The sequence below is a fragment of the Copidosoma floridanum genome, unplaced genomic scaffold, assembly GCF_036245765.1.
Source record: "Copidosoma floridanum isolate Cflo_tuat_1 unplaced genomic scaffold, Cflo_Japanese_pri ptg000006l, whole genome shotgun sequence".
NCBI lineage: Eukaryota > Metazoa > Arthropoda > Insecta > Hymenoptera > Encyrtidae > Copidosoma > Copidosoma floridanum.
The window spans coordinates 9106451-9124561 of NW_028321883.1; the positions used below are offsets into that span (position 1 = coordinate 9106451).

General features: G+C 34.1%; 1 protein-coding gene across 1 annotated transcript in view; it reads right to left on the reverse strand.

The window, feature by feature from the left end:
• The window catches only part of Su(P) (prostaglandin E synthase Su(P)), a 263963-nt gene that overhangs the window by 46234 nt on the left and 199618 nt on the right, over window positions 1-18111 (reverse strand). Inside the window, exons 3-4 of the mRNA XM_014350910.2 lie at window positions 17260-17597; window positions 17062-17173 (exon numbers count right to left, since the gene is read on the reverse strand). Of these exons, the coding sequence (XP_014206396.2) occupies window positions 17062-17173; window positions 17260-17597 (450 nt within the window). The remainder of the gene's footprint in view (window positions 1-17061; window positions 17174-17259; window positions 17598-18111) is intronic.

The window sequence follows — 18111 nt, forward strand, 5'->3', positions numbered from 1 at the left end:
GCCAGTATAGTCTAAGACAATATGACTGTCTCTTTTCAAATCGTAACGAGCTATGACGGTGAGTGGAACTTTCCGCACGCGCCCTATTGTACAATAATTTTTAATTGAACAGTCTCCCCGCGTTGCAAGGGTGCGAGCAAAATTCAATGATTTATAGAAGATAACATCTAGTGTTTAATCACTAATGCTTGTTCTCGTCGGTCACAGGTGTGATTGGTAGTGGACAGAGTTGTGTTACACTTCGTTGAAAAACGCTATGTGATGTTTTTATAGTGGCTACTCTTGTAATTCTATCGTCTCCTGAATGCACCTCTACGACTACTCCCAGTTTCCACTGCATGCAGGGTATCCTTTTGTCTATTAATATGACGACTGTATTTGGCTGTAAGCCGTCATCTCCCTCGAGCCATTTTTGCCATTTTTGAAGCTCCGATAAATACTCCAATTACCACCTTTTCCAGAAATGCTGTCGAGCCTTTTGAATAAATCGCCATATCGATAGGCAATTATCTAGAACATAGAGTAAATTATCTTCAGGCAGCATTGTTAAAGGGCGACCTACTAAATAATGTGCTGGTGTAAGCACACTAGGATCGTTGGGATCGATCGATAGCGAGCATACGGGCCGCGAGTTGAATATTGCCTCAATTTCTATTGTAAATGTATTTATTTCCTTGAATGTCAAGAGTTTATCATCTATGACACGTTTAAAATGGTGTTTGAATGACTTTACTGCCACTTCCCACATGCTACTGAAATGAGACACGAGGGGTGGATTAAAGTGCCATCGTATCCCCTTACGCGCAGCAAAGTTCTCCACGCCATTTCGAAATGGTTCTGACTCAAGAAGCGTATATAATGCCCAAAGTTGATTGATCGCACCGACAAAATTCGTCCCGTTGTCGGAGTAAATGTTGGATGGACGAGCCCGGCGGCCGATAAATCGCCTTAGGGTGCCAAGAAACCCGTCAGTTGTTAAGTCACTAACGATCTCTATACTATGTACCGCTTTCGTTACCAGATGAACACATACCCGTACGCTTTGACTCTTACACGATTTATGTTTTTTTTTTTTCGTTTATGAACAAAAGGCCAAAAAAATTAACTTCTACGTTTTCAAACGGAGATGCTTTACCAACGCGTGATTTAGGTAAGTTGCCCATTTTGCTTTAAATGGGCCTTGGCCTGTGTCGTATGCACGTGACGCATCGTTTCACGATTTTTCGGACCTGATTTTTTCCGTCCAAAACCCAGTAACGCTGTTGAATCATACACAAAGTACTTTGGATCCCGGCGTGATAAGCGTTTACATGTGTTTCGCGTATTATGAGGTCAGTAATATATTGGCGAGACGCTAAAATTATAGGAAATTTTCGGTCCAAATCAATTGGAGCGTTAATCAACCGACCCCCGATGCAGAGTAATCCATCTTCGTCAACAAAGGGATCGAGTTGGGCAAATTTAGTTCTTGGCTTTTCCCGTATTTTTTATGTGCTCGATGTCATCCTGAAATTGCTCAGATTGAACCAGCTGAAGAATCCTTTTCTCTGTTGCAATCCTTTCTGCAGGACTAATATTTCTTCCGTCGCACTTGAATGGATTCGATTTTAGTAACTGTAAACGATTTGATATTGATTTAATGAGAGTTGAACAAGATAAAAATCGTAAAAAAACATCCGAATTGACCTTAATTGAAATGAGACAAACATTTTTCCGCACGCCCAGCAGTTCCGAGATGACTGGAGTCACGCTTACCGGCCACGTGCTTTCTAAAGATTGAAGCCACGAAGGACCTTCAAACCACCGTTTGTTTCGTATGAAATCGGAAGGGAATTGACCACGTAATAATTTATCGGCAGGATTATCCACAGTTCGTACGTGTTGCTTTATTATTTTGTCTCCGAGAGCTTGAATTTCGGCAACGCGATTCACTTCAAATGTTTTAAGAACTTGTAGAGATTTTTTGAGCCATTGGAGCACAATTGTACAATCGGACCAAAAAAACAATTCTATCGACTGATTTATCAATGGAGAGGTTCGAATGTTTGTGCCTCGCATAACTCCAGACGCGGAATTATCATTTCCTTTAATGGGGAAACTTGGGATTTTGCGCAAGCCAGACGAGTATGTACGTGACCCTTTATATCGCTTGATCGAATATAAATACATGCGTCATATCCGATTTTGCTTGCGTCACAAAACCTATGTATTTCTACAAACGTTGAACCGTTGATAAAAACTCGGTGATCTAGACGTAAGCTAGAGAGGACTGGAAGCTGCTCGGCAAATGTGATCCATCGTGAATTTAAATCCTGCGGTAGAGACTCATCCCAATTTAACTTAAGCTTCCGACACTTTTGTATTATTGTTTTAGCGAATAGAATAACCGGTCCAAGTAGATCCAACGGATCAAAAATTGTCACGATCATAAATAAAATTCAGCGTTTAGTGACCTTCTCGGCTGAATTGATACGATTTACCGCATACAAGAATGTATCATAACGAGAGCTCCACACAATGCCTAACGTTTTCAAAACAAGATTTTTTTCTACCATGCAGTCCAAATCCACGAATTTTTCTTCGAGTTCGTCTAATGCATGGTGATGATTGGAAGCCCATCGCTGGATGTCAAATCCTCCACGTTTCAATATTGAAATTACTTCGTCAAGAATTTCAAGCACGTCCTGAATTGTATCCGCTTCCGTCAACAAGTCATCGACGAACAAGTTGTTTTTCAAATCTGAGCCACCCGTGGAAAGTGCGCGCTTTCGGTGTCAGTGAGTTGCTGAATTGTGCGTATGGCAAGATGAGGAGCGGAAGCGACGCCAAACGTTACGATGTTAAGTTGAAAAACCTTGACGCAGCCCTGATGATGCCAGAGTACTCGTTGGAATTGCCTATCATCGGGATGGATAAGGATCTGTCGATACATTTGCGCAATGTCCGCAGTGATCACGAATCAAAAGGTACGAAAACGGAGTAAATGGTTAACAATCTTGCTTTGAATTGGCCAGGAGAACAATGCCAAAAATTCGAAACGCTCTGCTTTGCGTCGGCGGCGCTCTGCCATGCCCCTCTTTCCACTTTTCTTACGTGTATCAATGGCCACCAATTATCAACGAGATAATTGCTGTGCTCTCTCTCTCTCTTAGTTTGGAATAATTTTCCTGCAAATGTGCGTAAATTATATTGTCGGCCGTGCTTCAAAGAAGCACTTTATAATCATTATTTGAGTAAGGTCTAGCAAACACTTGTGTTACTTAGTCTTAGTTAATGCCAGTGTTGGTTAATACAGTACCTTTCCTTAGTTACATTTTTACTATTGTTAATTTTATTATTGTTAGTATTGTCACTGTTGTTATTTATTTATTTAAAAAAAATTTTTTTTTCTTTTTTTTTCCTCATTATTCGATGCGCTACTATAATTTGGGCACCGCCTTAGCCCCAAATATTACTTATGTAAACAATCACATTGTAACCTTTTGTACTTTGCTTAGGCTATACAGGAACTAGAGTATGTGTCGATGAGTCCTTAGCCTCTTTAAATAAAAATTCAATTCAATTCAATTCTCTCTTTTCTTGTAAATTTCCAGAAGACGCGCGCGGGTGCCAGTATGGTCTAAGATAATATGACTGTCCCTTTCCAAATCGTGACGAGCTACGACGAGCTACGAGTGGAACTTTTCGCGCGCGCCCAGTTGTACAACAATTCTTAACTGAATAGTCGTCGGTGGCCGGGATTCCCAGACTCACGACGAACAGCCCTGCTTTCGATGTCTGACAGTAAATGACTGACGTAGTTTCGGAATCAGCTGGCTTTAAATAGATCCTTATTGGACGAATCGTCGCAATTCACTTTAAAACATTAATCCACAAGTACAAATAAGAATATTATTTTTGGCAAAGTGTTTCAACGTTTAATGGCCCTGAAAAGGGCCAATGAGATTGACCAAGTTAGCTGATAACCTGGAGGTTTTGTGAAGCTGCAGTCTCTTACCCCATTATCGGTGCGGATACTTGCGTTATATTCATTTAATTTATTAAAGTAAATAATAAATTAAACTCGTATTAGTAATTGATAAATTTTTCCTAATAGTTTCAATGATCAGTAAGTACCCCAGGTTGTGTGGCGATTGGCGCTTGCGTTATTTTATTAATGAATAAATTGACCAGTCAGAGCCCCGGGTTGTGCGGTGATAGGCACTTGCGTTATTAAATGATAAATTTTATTAATTATAATCCACAAAGCATTGGGCTATTCTCCACTGATTTATAGGGCACTTTAATTGTAAATCAGGATGGGCAAGCCGAATCGTTCCAGATAAAGAACTAATTAAGAAATGGTTAGGGGTGAGGGCTTATTTGTCGTTACAATCTGGGAAGACATGAGTCAACGGTCAAGAATTAACAGAATGTTCTACTTCAGCTAAAAGGGTTGAAAGCGTTTCCTCGCTGGGAGCTTGTTCTTTCAAAATTACGGCTAGTGTTTCTTTAACGTCTCTGATCATGCGTTTCCAAGCCCCTCCCATATGTGATGCTGTTGGCCGGTTAAAATTCCAGAAAAAATTTTCTTTTAAAGCAAACTCAGATTGTTTATTTTCATTTAAAGATGCTATTGCATCTTTAAATTCTTTATGAGCGCTCCTAAAATTTGTCTCATTGTCGCTAAAAATTGTTCGGGAAAAACCGTTCCTTGCCACGAATCTTTGTATTGCCATCATGGTCGAGTCTGTATTCAAACTGTGAGCCAATTCAATACGAATTGCTCTCGTAGTTAAGCAAGTTAAAAGAACTCCTCAACGTTTTTCACGCCTGCGGCCGATTTTCACATAAATTGGCCCAAAATAATCAAGGCCGCAAAAGGAAAAAGGGCGAAGTCGATAATCAAGGCAGAAATAAGGAAGATTTACCATTTTTGGGCTCGGAGGCATATGCCCTTAAAATTCTGCAAATGCCACATTTATCTTCAATGCTTTTTAAAACCTTTCAAGCCTTAATAATCCAAAATCTTTGTCTCAGCTCATTTAAAACCGATTCAATTCTTTTATGATGAAATCATTCTTGACAATATTTTATTAATAAACGAGTTGCCAGGTGATTCCCATCCAAAATTAAAGGCATACATTTTTTACGCTCTCCAGGAATAAATTGAACATGGCCATTTACATGTAAAAGATCTTCGTTATCTAAAAAAGGATTTAGCGATACTAAACGATTATCTTGCGACAAAATTTTACCATTTTTTAAAATTTAAATTTCTTTATCGAATGAGTGTAACTGAGTTGATTTGAACTATAACTTTTTCGAATAATGGAGGCGTTCTAAATCTGTAAGTGTAAGTCTTCTTTCTTAAGCCAAAAATCTGCCGCAAAAAGGACTGAATAAGTTGATTTAATTAATTTTGACCACGAAGAAAATTTCAAAAAATTTGGCAGAAAAGGTAGTTCAACAGTTTTGGGAGATTCTTTGAAACATTCCAAAGCACAAGTTAACCCAACTTCTTGAAAACCAGAATTTTTATTTGAATTCAATTTTTTAAAAGGCCAAAAACATTCTCTCTTGTTAAGGAAAGGCGGTCCGACCAACCATCGATTGTTACTACTTAAAATTTCCAAAATTATTCTAGTCACATCATCCACTGGATTTTTGCCGGAATAAACCCATTTCCATTCTAAAATTTTGCTTCTTTCAGAAATTTCACTCAAATGGTTTACTACGAAAGTGTTTACAATGAATCGTTTACTATGAAAGTGTAATCTAATTTAGAACGATTTGGGAATCAGACCAAAAATAACGACGATCGGCACAAAAGTAGTGTTTTTTTTCAATTAACTCGGCAAGCCTATGATGATGTATGAGCCTCTAATAGGCAACAGCCGCAAAGGCTTGGGAACTCGCATCACAAAAAATGTCTAATTCCGTGGAAGAAATTGGGTTTTTTTGATTTTATACCATCTCGGCACTTCGTAAGATTAAACGATTTTAATGTTTTGGAGCCATTGTAACCAAAGCTCATTTTAAGCATGTACTACTAGTTGGTCCCAAGAAATACTGCTCTGCCACATCTTTTGCATCAAAATTCGCGAAATTATAGAAAAAGGAGCTAAAAAACCAAGAGGATCAAAAATTGACATTATTACACTTAGTAATTCTCGTTTTGTTGGTTTCCTTTTCTTAGAATACAAATCTTCGTTAATTCTTTTACCCGCAAAACAATAAGATAAAACATCAGAACTGATGAGCCAATGTAAACCAAGAACCCGTTCCTTTTTGTCTTCGAATAGGCCTAAATAAACTGAATTTTGTTTATTATCTACCAAGGATTTTAAAACTTGAGGCTCATTGCAGGCCCAACCGTGCTTTTCTCAATTGGCATTTTTGTTAATATGGATTACTTCCCTGATTCGTTTTTTAGTCTCCGAGATGGAATCTGGATGACCCAAAAAATCGTCCATACAAAAACTTTTAACTTTACTTTTAGCCGTTTCTGGAAAAGAATTTTGAAATAGTTGGGCATTCTTGTTTTTTATAAAAAGAGCGGTAGCTGGAGAGGATTTTGCGCCAAATAAAAGAGAGGTCATAACGTTGAAACTTATTAAGCCTAATTTCGCAGCAGCATCGAAAACTAGACGAACTCGACCCTGTTTATTAGGATTGGTTACGGTAAAATGTGGCATATACCACACTGGCTCCTTAGGAGTTTTTTTGCGAAATCAAGCTCAAAAAGTCCACTCATCTCTTTATAATTAATTTCGGCATGATGAGGGTCACGATCTAGTTTCCTTTCCAAAAAATACAAACGATTTAGGGCATTCAAGTGACTGTTAGAAAATTGTAACGAATCAGTTTTCCAAAGAAGATCCACTTTCCAAGCACCTTCTGAATATGGACTTGTTTCTTCAAGTATTTTTAATGTACGAATATTGCTTAAATTCTGACCTTGAAACTTAATTACGCCTAACACGTCAGTTAAAATATTCTTTTACGAGTTCATGTAAATCGAAATCAAGAGACAATGAATTGCAAACCGAAAAATTTCCGTCTACTTGATTTAAATTTAATACTACCCCATGAACTGACCAGCCAATTGAACACCTTGACAAATAGAGTTAATTTTTACAAATTTGAATAAATTCTCTACATACAATGAGATTTATACAGTCTTGACCTATTAATAAATCTGGAGATGAAGTAAAGGGAACTATTTTGATGCCAGATTTAATTTTACAAAAGTTCGCTAAACTATTAGTTAAAGTTTGAGACGGAAGACCAAGATTTTCAATAACTAAAATATTATCAAGTTTGAAGAAACTAGTGGAGCTTTTGATAGTAAAATTTGCTTTTTTGCTTATAAAGAATGTAGAGACTGAATGACCAACAGTGTGCAAGTCAGCTTTGAAAGGAACAAAATTCGCCCCGATTTTGTTGACAACTTTAGCACGTATCACTGTAATAATTGAACCTTCATCTAAAATGGTATGAATATATTTAGAGGATTTTTTCTGCTTATTAGAAGAAGAAGAAACTTTAATTTTGGTAGGGTATCCAGTCATAGAGTTTTCCCCAAGGTCGATATAACAGAATTCTGATTGGTATTAACGAGATTGGGCCTTAAGATCGCTTCGTTACGAGATTTAGAGCTCGCAAGCTCCATGTCATGGCTCTTATACAATAAACATTATGCTTTGATTTGCAATGAGAACATCTGCTTCTATTTTTACATTTGGGACATGAATGTCCTTTTCCTAGGCAACTAAAACACATCAAGCCTCCTTCCCACACTCCATCTCTCCTTCACAGACTTTCGCATCCAATCATTACAAGCCACTGTCACGTGATTTCCTCAGCCACACATAGCATGACGCGAATTTTCATTTTTGTTTTTAGGAGAGACTTGAATGTTAGCAACAAAGGCAGATTTTTGACTCAACAGACGAGAGCTAGGTTTCTTTTCTAAAGAAATGCTTGACGGGACCTTGGTATTTTTAAGACTCACTTTCAACTATACCAGCAGATAGACTCATTTTGGCTTTGCGTAATAAAACTTCACTTAAAATTTCTAGCTGAGCTTTTTCGACTCCTTGCACATTTACGTACTTAGCATAGTCATGAAGCATGGTTTTTGGTACTTTTCTCAAAATTTCTTTTAAAAATTCTGGGCTATAAAGATAACCTAAGTGATTAAATGATTTTAATACTATAACAGCGATATCTAATTTTGACGAAAACTCGACAAGATTCATGTTGTAAGACTCCAGATAAGGTAAAGATCTTATCTCATGCGCGATTTTCTGACAGATCACATTTTTATTTCTAAAACAAGGCTCAAGAGTTTTGAAAATTTGACATGCACTTCCACCAGAAAAAAACAAAGTTTAAGCAGCATCATTAGCTTCTCTTAACAAAGAATCATAGAGACGCAATACATTTGCTTTTTCAGAAAACTCACATAAGTCCGTTGATAATTCAATAAATTGCGCTCAAGGCAGACAGGATCAATATCAGTATTAAGATTTAAACTCAACTGAAGTGCTGGTTGCTGATGTAAATGTACATAACGTGGTGAATTTTGGAAGCTGCGACAAAAGGCTCTGAGACATCAGTGCCACCACTCTATCTATTCTTATACTTTGTGGTAAATGTTTGAAATTCACAGAAAAAGATCTTAAGTTCAAATCCTACTGACCTAATTGTGTTAAATACCTGCTCAATGCAAGACTCCCAAGTCTTAGCTGCATAAAGGTGTAAGGCCTATAATGAGAAAGATCCTTATACTTCTGTACTGAACTGTCTCGAGGGTGAGTCTCCAATATCTTATGGACGTAAAACGCTCATATGAATCTAATTTTATTTATTAGTAAGTTTCTACATGTATTTCGCATGTAAAAAATAAGACAGTTCCTTAAAGTGTTTTAACAAAAATTGGAAATATCAAAAAATCAAAAAAATTTAGTAGTCTGTATTTAAAAAAAAATACTAAATTCTGTTGTCTAGTCAAAACGACTAAAATTCGTAGGCCACCTCGTGAGCAGTAAAGAATCAACCTCGCAGCACTTCCAAAAGTGGGAGCACACCGAGTTTACAAAAAATTCAAGCGCAAGCGCTGTTCCATTTCTTTCTTACCTTCATCCTTTTTCTCATGTTGTTTCAGTCAGTGCATTTTATCGCTCTCGCACCAACTCTTATTATGTCTCTCTCTCTCTATTCTCTCATTAGCTAGACGTCTCTCTCCTTCCCTATCATGCAACTACATTTCCATCTCTTTTACTCTCATTAAGTGTCCTCAGATCATAGGTCTCTCTCCCTCTCTTAATTGCTTACATCATTCTCTCTCTCTCTCTCTTTCATGACTTTTTGCATAAGGTGTAAAGGATTGACAGGTCCTGACGACTGCAGCAGGTAGGAGAATTTACAGAGAAGGTGGTCTTGTTACTATTTTAGGTGGGCACTCCGGGTCAGTTCCGAAATATCTGTCTATACATAACAGTCTACAGTTGTCAACTGCGATCTTGAGTATGTGGCATAGTTGGGTATTATATTCAACCTATTGGCTTCTACATTTTTTCTCATCATTATCACGCACACGGATATCTGGGTGTCCCCTTTTCGGGATTAATTTCTCTCACGCTTTACTTCACTTAAACATCATCGTCATCTGCATCATCTTCGAGGAGCTCGGCATACTGCGAGTAAAGCACGGCGAAAATCTGCTTCACGGACCATGTGACGTTTGTCGATTCGTGAGTTTTTCGAGGCACGTGCAGACGCGCCCTTATTCGTTTCTAACACACATACACACGTACACACTCTTCATTCCAGGACATTTCAAACTGAAATTATAGTTCAACCTCACTCGTTTGTATTTTCGTAAATTTCAGAACGAAGTTCTTTATGTCACGAGCATAGGGGGGGGGGTTGAATTTTAAAAACGACAGATTTTTATCAAACGGAATTCGCTTACTGAAAGTCTCTTCCTCCTGAAAAAAAAAAAAAAAAAAAAAAAAAAACGTGACCGGAATTTGAACACACGACCTTTTGATTGATAGCCAAGCGTTTGAACCGCAGGGCTATCAAGGTATTGTGACTACTATAATTCTTATTGTCTACATTAAGTATGCGACTAAAAACGCAGTTTAAAATTATAAAATTGTTTAATTGACCTTACAAATGATACTCATACTTTCTAAATAATAAATTTAAAAAAAATTTAATCAGCATGAATATGGTTGTATGGATAAAATTGGATAAGGCACGTTGTTACGCATGAAATATTAGTATTTTATGCATTTGATGCATAAAATAACGACCGTTTTTTCAACCTGAACTTTTTTTGCGATAAAATAATGCTAATAATTACTGTTATGAATAAATTATTTGATAAATAAATAAATTATTAAAATAAACATACACAACAGAAATGCATAACGTATCAATAGCTTTTAAGGGCGCTTATTTCAAATGGAATGAACAAATTATGTTGAAATGTTAAATAATTATACAAATGTAGTAATTTATTAAATGAATAACAAATAAATTATGTAAGATCATTTTATACGTATACACCGAGTTACATATCAATGGCTTTTAAGGGTGCTTATTTTTAATTTAATTAATAAATTATGTCAAAATGTTAAATAATTATATGATTAATTCAACAAATTAATAAAAAAATTACGTGAAATCATTTTATATGTTTATATCGAGTAAAATATGAATTGAATGTTTTTTGAGGATGCTTATTTCGAATTTGACAAGCAAATTATGTCAAACTGTTGAATAATTACATCAATAATTGAAAACTTCATAAATAAATCGTGTAGGATCATTATACATGTGTATTTCGAGTTACATATCATTTTAATGGTTTTTAGGGCTGCTTATTTCGAATTTGATGAACAAAGTGTGTCAAAATGTTAAATAATTATATAATTACTTTATCAAAATCATCAATCCAGTATAAAGAGTCAATGTATATATACATCGACTAAATATGATTTTAATGGTTTTTGAGGGTGCTTATTTCGAATTTGATAAGCAATTTAGGGCAGAATGTGAATAAATAGTTGTATAAATAATTTATATTTACATGTATATATGTATATATATATATATATATATAACTCTATGTGAAATGTTTTTAAAATAGTTTTCGAATGCTCAATTCAAGTTTTTTTTGGCTATCACATGGTGGCACTAACTGTCATCCATTATGAACTACGGCTGCAACAGGCTTCTGAAGACGTTTCTCCCCTATCTTATAGGTGTCTTTGTAAGAAGAAGTGATTTTAAGTGCCACGTAAAAACCACGTGTATTTTATTTTGAGGTTAATTTGCCTCATGTTGCAACGTGTCAATGACTTGAGTGTTAATATTTTGTGATAATGATGTTCTGTAGGAACAAAATGCGTTTTGATGTTCAGTTTGCACGTGTAAGCAATAACCACATCAATAGTTTAAGAATCTGTGCTTTGAATTCAGTTGAAATGGTTTCAAGTCCTTCAAAATCGAAATCAAAAATGTAAAAGAAATTGACGAAATCAAATTAAAAAAAAAAAAAAAAAAAAAACAAATAAAGAATTATGAAATAATAAGAAAAATGAAATGGAAAATTATATGAAAAATAATTAAAAAATGAAAAAAAAAAAAAAATAAAATTATAAAAGACATTAAACAATAAAATGAAATTAAAAAAAAAATAAGACAAAAAATGAAATGAAAATAAAATTATTAAAATTTTTAAAAAAATGAAATAAAAAAAAGGAAATAAATTTCAAAAAATTAAAGAAAAAAAGTAATGAAATAAAAAATGAAACGAAATTTAAAAAAAAATGAAAAAATACAATGTAATAACAAAACTGAAATAAATGAAGACATAAAACAAAGAAGAATAAATAAAAAATTTTAAAAAGAAATGAAATGAAGAGAATAAAAAAAAAAAAAAAGTTAAAAAAAACAAACCAGGGGGTATAAATGTGTCATGGGACCCACGGTAAGATCGAAGTTTTTTAAACATAAGATGAGTGCCGAAAAATAATTAAACATGAGATGTGTGTTGAAAAACATCATAAACTAAAAAAATACAATTTTTAGGTAACAAGGGGGTCACGAGACACACAGAAAGAACGAAGCTTTACAAGAATAAGTACTGCATTCATGTAGTTAAGTAAAACAAAAACTTGAAAAACGGAAAAAAAAAAAAAAAAAAAAAAAAAAAAAAATTAGTTCAATACTCACGATAGTTGAACTTCGTGAGAACATCGTGCATAAATACAGTACTTACGAAGTTTAACCATTGTAAGTACTGAACTAATTTTTTTTTTATTTCATTCGTTTTCAAGTTTTTGTTTTACTGAACTACATGAATGCAGTACTTATTTTTAGAGCCTTCTTATGGATAAAAGGGAATCGAGAGTCTGTATTATATGTGTAAGTACAATTCACAGCTGCTGAAAGTAGGAGAGAGAGGCTATGTGACCATGTCGAAGAATTATGTCAGTTTTTATAAAGTCAGTACTTCTCAAGTCAAGATCCTGAACATTCCATAAAAAGCTGCACTTTACAAACCGATCGGTCTCTAGGTACCACGTGGGCATTCATGCTCCACAATGGCGGAGTTCTGAGGCTTTGGGTAATCTTAAGTGCCTTGGACTTTGTGAGGAGATGGACGGATTCCATCATCCATGACGGTGTAGCCTACGGTAGGTAGTCAACTTAGTATTGTCCAAGGGTCCTTGTGTGGGTTGATGCAGAACCTAGCCTTGCACAGGACATGGGAAAGTTGGTGCAAATGTTAAAGGTGTTTCTTTTAAATGAGTCTCTAACCACTATTACGAAATTTGTTGTAACTTATAAAATTGAAAATAGGCAAAAAAAAAATTCCTTGGACAAGTATTTTTTTTTTTTTTAATATAGAAACTGGAAAAAAATTTTTAGCTAAATGGGAGAGGTGACGATTAATTTTTAGCAAAATCTGTTCGGCTTGTAAAAGAATAACCCATATATATGCATGCATCGGGTCTCAAACTTAAAAGCCCCTATTACTAAGCTCCCAAGCTGTAAGAACCACAACCTAAACCACCGTGCTACCGTGGCCTTACGGAGTTTTGTTTTTCTTACCAGAAATGATGTCGAGTGTTATAGATAATAGTTTTAACGGAACATTATGGAACATAACGAAAACACATACCATCTAGATGTCATCTACATGGAGTGTTTACGGCTTATTCTACAGAGTATACACGGAACATATCCGAATAGCTACAGTCCGAAGTCATAATACACACTGTCTCAAAAACAAGAACATTATTATTACAGATCTTTTAACCAATCGCAACTTAGTCGAAACAAATTATTTACCGTACCATTTTAAAAACGCACAAAAGACAATATAAGCCGCCAACCTCTTAGTCACTTTTACAACCGTCACTCTTACATTTCTCATGAATATGACCTATGTTAGGGCAAATGAAACATAAACGTTTATTTTGTGCAAAAACTCAACGCTGGACTGATAGAGTATTTTTAAAATCTCTACAATCGGTTATAAGATGATCTGCGATCACAAAAAGAACACTTTTTAGTCAAGTCTACTTCTTTAAAAAAATATTCACACTAGAATCGACCGCATTAGTTGTCAGTACAGTAGCTTTACGTGTTGTACGCTCAGTTTTTTCTTTTGACAAACTGCTTTATGATTTTTTTAAAAACGCCAGCCTCAAGATTCATTTTTGCTTCGTTGTGTAAAAAAAATTGCCAACTTCTCTAAATCGGATTTATCAGCATTCTTAGTAGTAAAAAAACGTGCATAATTCCTCAGTACTAAGCCCGGAAGTTCTTACATTATTTTTTAAGTTCATTTAGCAGTAAATGAATAAGTTTTATCATTTAAATTTTTAAAGCGTTTACTGCGTTTTTTAAGTTGCTTGCGAATTTAACAAAAGGGCCTAGCCATATAAAAAAGTAAAAAGTGCCTTAGCTCCGAAAATTCTGAAAAAATTCATGTCAATAAAATTTGGAAAAAAACATTTTTCAAATATTTTTTAGACTTCCAACCTGTTATAAGGTCATTGGAGACCCAAAAACGTGTTTTTCGGTTTTTCTTAATTTTCTTGGTATTTAAAGCATGGAAAAATCTAAAAAATTCGCGAAAGCGTATTTTTGTGTTTGAAATATTTATCAATTTTTTTTTAAATTCAGGCACCAAATTAAAATTTTGAGGGACGTTAAAAAGTTTTAAAAGGACAGTTCTCAAAAAGCTGCTTGGGTGCAGCGCTGTAAAAAGTTTATATGTTATATTATTATTTTTTTCCGTCACTATGAATTTTTTTAGATTTTTCCAAGCCTGGGGATATATAGTAAGAAAATAAAAACGTTTTTGGACATTTTTCTCGATTTTTTCGATATAACGGCTTCAATATGGCACCAATAGTTGATAAAATAACACTGTAGTCAGTTTTAGTCTAATAACCATTCATATTCTTTCTCCAGATACATTTTTCTATGCAGAAGTATCATAAAGAAGTTCATACGATTGCTAAAATGAATATAAAATGAAAAAAAATTGAGAAAATGTAATTCTTTATTTTCTGATGATGTTAATTCCAGTTTGATGATTATCATTAAAATTTAATTCGTTCATGAAATCTAGAAAAAAATAAAATTGAGTAAATTATAAAATCTGGAACAGAATAATAAATTTTTTTGTCAGTAAATGAAAAAAATGTACAAAACAATGAAAAATCACTTATTTCCAACTTTCAAATAACGTTGTATAATACAGATATTTCTTTTTTCTCTATGATGTATTAAAAAAAAAAAAAAAAAAAAAAAAAAAACTAATTACAATTATTGTCGCATACTCTTCATAACATTATTGATCTTTTGTTAATTAAATCCTTTTAATTGAATCTTGATCACTCTCTTTATTGATCACAGGAATAATATCAGTATTCATAAAAACTTCTGAAAGCTTTTTAGCTGGTTTTACGATTCTAGACTAATATCTCGCAAATAATAAGTAATAAATAATCTGAGCTACGTGTGAACAGCAACCAACAGTTCTCTTTCCAATTGCGCACTCACAGCAATACCTTTTTATTGCACTGCATTCTATTGTTTGTGGGCTATACTCAATGAAACAAACGTATACTTTGTTCTAAATGTGCCTGGACTGAACTTCGAACTCTATGACCGTAGGAGTCTCTTTTAAAAACTCTATAATCAAATTGTTTTTCTTATCTTTTACTTCTGCTAAATAAGAAACTGCTTGGTTTAGCTACTACGATTCTGTAAATAATATTTTTAGTTCTCTTTCAGTCAGTTCAGGAAAATCCTCCAAATCTCAAAATATTAGTTTACTAAATTTACTCTTTCTACGGCTCCATCGTCCTGACTCTGCTTGTTCAGCCAAAGTATTTTTTTTTATTTTTATGTTTTTGTACTTAAGATAGAAGTTTAATGAATATATCACTATTTGCATAAAATCTTTTACCGAGTAAGTTATGTAAAAATCCAGCAATTTAACAATAAGTTGCGGCTTCAGGAAGCATTTTGTTATCCAACTGAACCACCCTTTTTTCGTTCTCTCTCTCTATTCTACCTAGCCTTTCCTACCTATCTTACTTCATCGACAGCTCTCGCCTTCTTTCTCTAACGACAGATGAGCCGCGAACAGAATTGAATGGCATATTTTAAACGCACACGGTGTAAAGAAGTACTTCTTCCTTAAAACATACGAATGTATGCAGTTTTATGACGGAATCTGACTAACTGTCGGTTTCCTCATGTTTCTCGTCATCAAGTACGTCATTTTCTTAAATGAAATGAGAAGAAACCCCCTTAGTGTGAGGGAAATGTGATTAAAGCACGCTCCATTGTGAGATTGAAGCTCTCTCTACTCGGATGTGAATTAAATCCATTTTCTTATTTTTTTCCAGTTTTTATTCATTTTATCAATCGTTTACACTTTTTTATCATACATCTTTATAGCAAAATGTATCGGCAAGAACAAGATAAATCATTTTAAGACTTAAAATGACTACAGTGTTATTTTATCAACTATTGGTGGCATATTAAAGCCATTATATCGGAAAAATTAAGAAAAGTGTCCAAAAATTTTTTTTTTTTTTTCTATGTATCCTCAAGCTTGAAAAAATCTTCAAGAGTTCATAATGATAAAAAAAGTATAATATCAAATATAAGTTTTTTTCAGCACTGCACTCAGGCAGATTTTTGAAAACCGTCCTTTTTCAAAATTTCGAACGTCCCTCAAAATATGAATTTGGCGCCTAAATTTTTCAAAAAATTCATGTATATTACAAACACAAAAATACACCTTGAACAATTTTTTCAGATTTTTTCATGCTTCCATTACCGAGAAAATTAAGGAAAACCGAAAAACACGTTTTTAGGCCCCCAGTGACCCCACAACGGTTTTCGGGTCTGTAAAAAATTTGAAAAATTTGTTTTTTATAACTTTGTCAACATGAATTTTTTCATAATTTTTGGAGCTAAGGTACTTTTTATCTTTGTATACGGCTAGGCCCTTTAATTTATGAGGCTTAATGCGGGATAATTCTGTTATTTAACTGATGATTTTTTGTAAAATTACTTCTCAATTTCCAAAACCCATTGCCAAAGCACAAATTATTTCTTTAACACTACTTCCACTTGCAAATAAGGTTCTCACTGCATCTCGCGCATTATCTTTCAAACAATCCAAGAGGCGTGAAATATTTTCTCGATCATTGAAATTACTTAGTGAAGTGGAGTTTTCAAACGTTTCTTTAAACCGAATCTAACCAAGCGGGTTAAAAAAATGAAGGTAAATATTTAGAGAAAGACATACGATTTAATAAACTTGCGTCATTGGGTTGGCTGAATTTTCTCTGATTACAGATAACAAAGACTTGATGATATTAAAAAATTTTGTAAAATTATTAACGCTTGATTTGTTTGCTTCAGGCTCTAGCTCGGTTATTTATTGATTTGGCTAATTCTACATAATGTTGTGATACTTAAAAAGCAATAGTTAGCAGTTTTGAATTTTGATATTATAATTACCTTTGAAAACCATTTAAACGTTTCGTAAGCTTCAGGTAATGTCCTGTACACATTTGGGGAAAGCGTGTGCACAAAAACTTCATCAGTCCATTTTCTCCATTCCCGCTCTTCGCTTTAAAAAGTGAGATGAATTATTTTTTCTTTAATATGCATTTTGTAATGGCAATTAAAAAACTATCCAAAAACGGTAATACTTACACAATACTATCTAATGTCCTATTTTTTGGAATAGAATTTTGATACATAAGAAAATATTTATTAATAACTTCATATTGAAGCCTTCCTTTTTCATTATATACTGCTGTAATCGGATAGTATGATACTAAATCCTCGATATTTTTTGTTCTGTCATGTAAATAAGATGTAAGAGTTGAAATCACCATAGAACTATCATTTAAAGGTTGATATCCATTAGTTACTTTAGTTAAAAGTATAGGTACTTTTTTGTAGTCAGACCAGCTTATTTCTTTCCTCATTACAGGATTAACTTCAACAACATCATAAGATAATCCATAATAATCTAACAAAACTCGTACCTGTAGTAATATAGCAATAATTGTAAATTACAAACAAAATTATGACTGTGGAATTACTAAAAATTTTGAAATAAATATGATTTACGAAAAAATAATAATGTTAACGTGATCTACAGCATTTGAAATAATTCTAGAAGATAATTGTAATGAGATACAAGTATGTTATGTTTATACACACATTGATTAGTTCGTATAAGAACGCTTAAGGAAGACCAATAAAGGCAGTCCAGAGATAGTAAAAGTTTCCTACCTCATCTATAACGTTACTTTAAATGTACATATAAATTATGAGAGGAGATTCAAGGGTTTCTTAGAATATGTTTTTGGAAATTGCAAAGGGGCTGAGGAGGTTTCTCACATAGTATAAGGAGGTCTGAGGGGGGGGGATGCATACAGAAAGGTAACTAAAAAAAAGACGTAAGAATCGCGAGCCAGTGGGTCCGCAGTGTCACTTCTTTGCTAGCTTCTGAGCAGTAAGGATACGTACATGCGCGCTTTTGGATATGCTACTTAC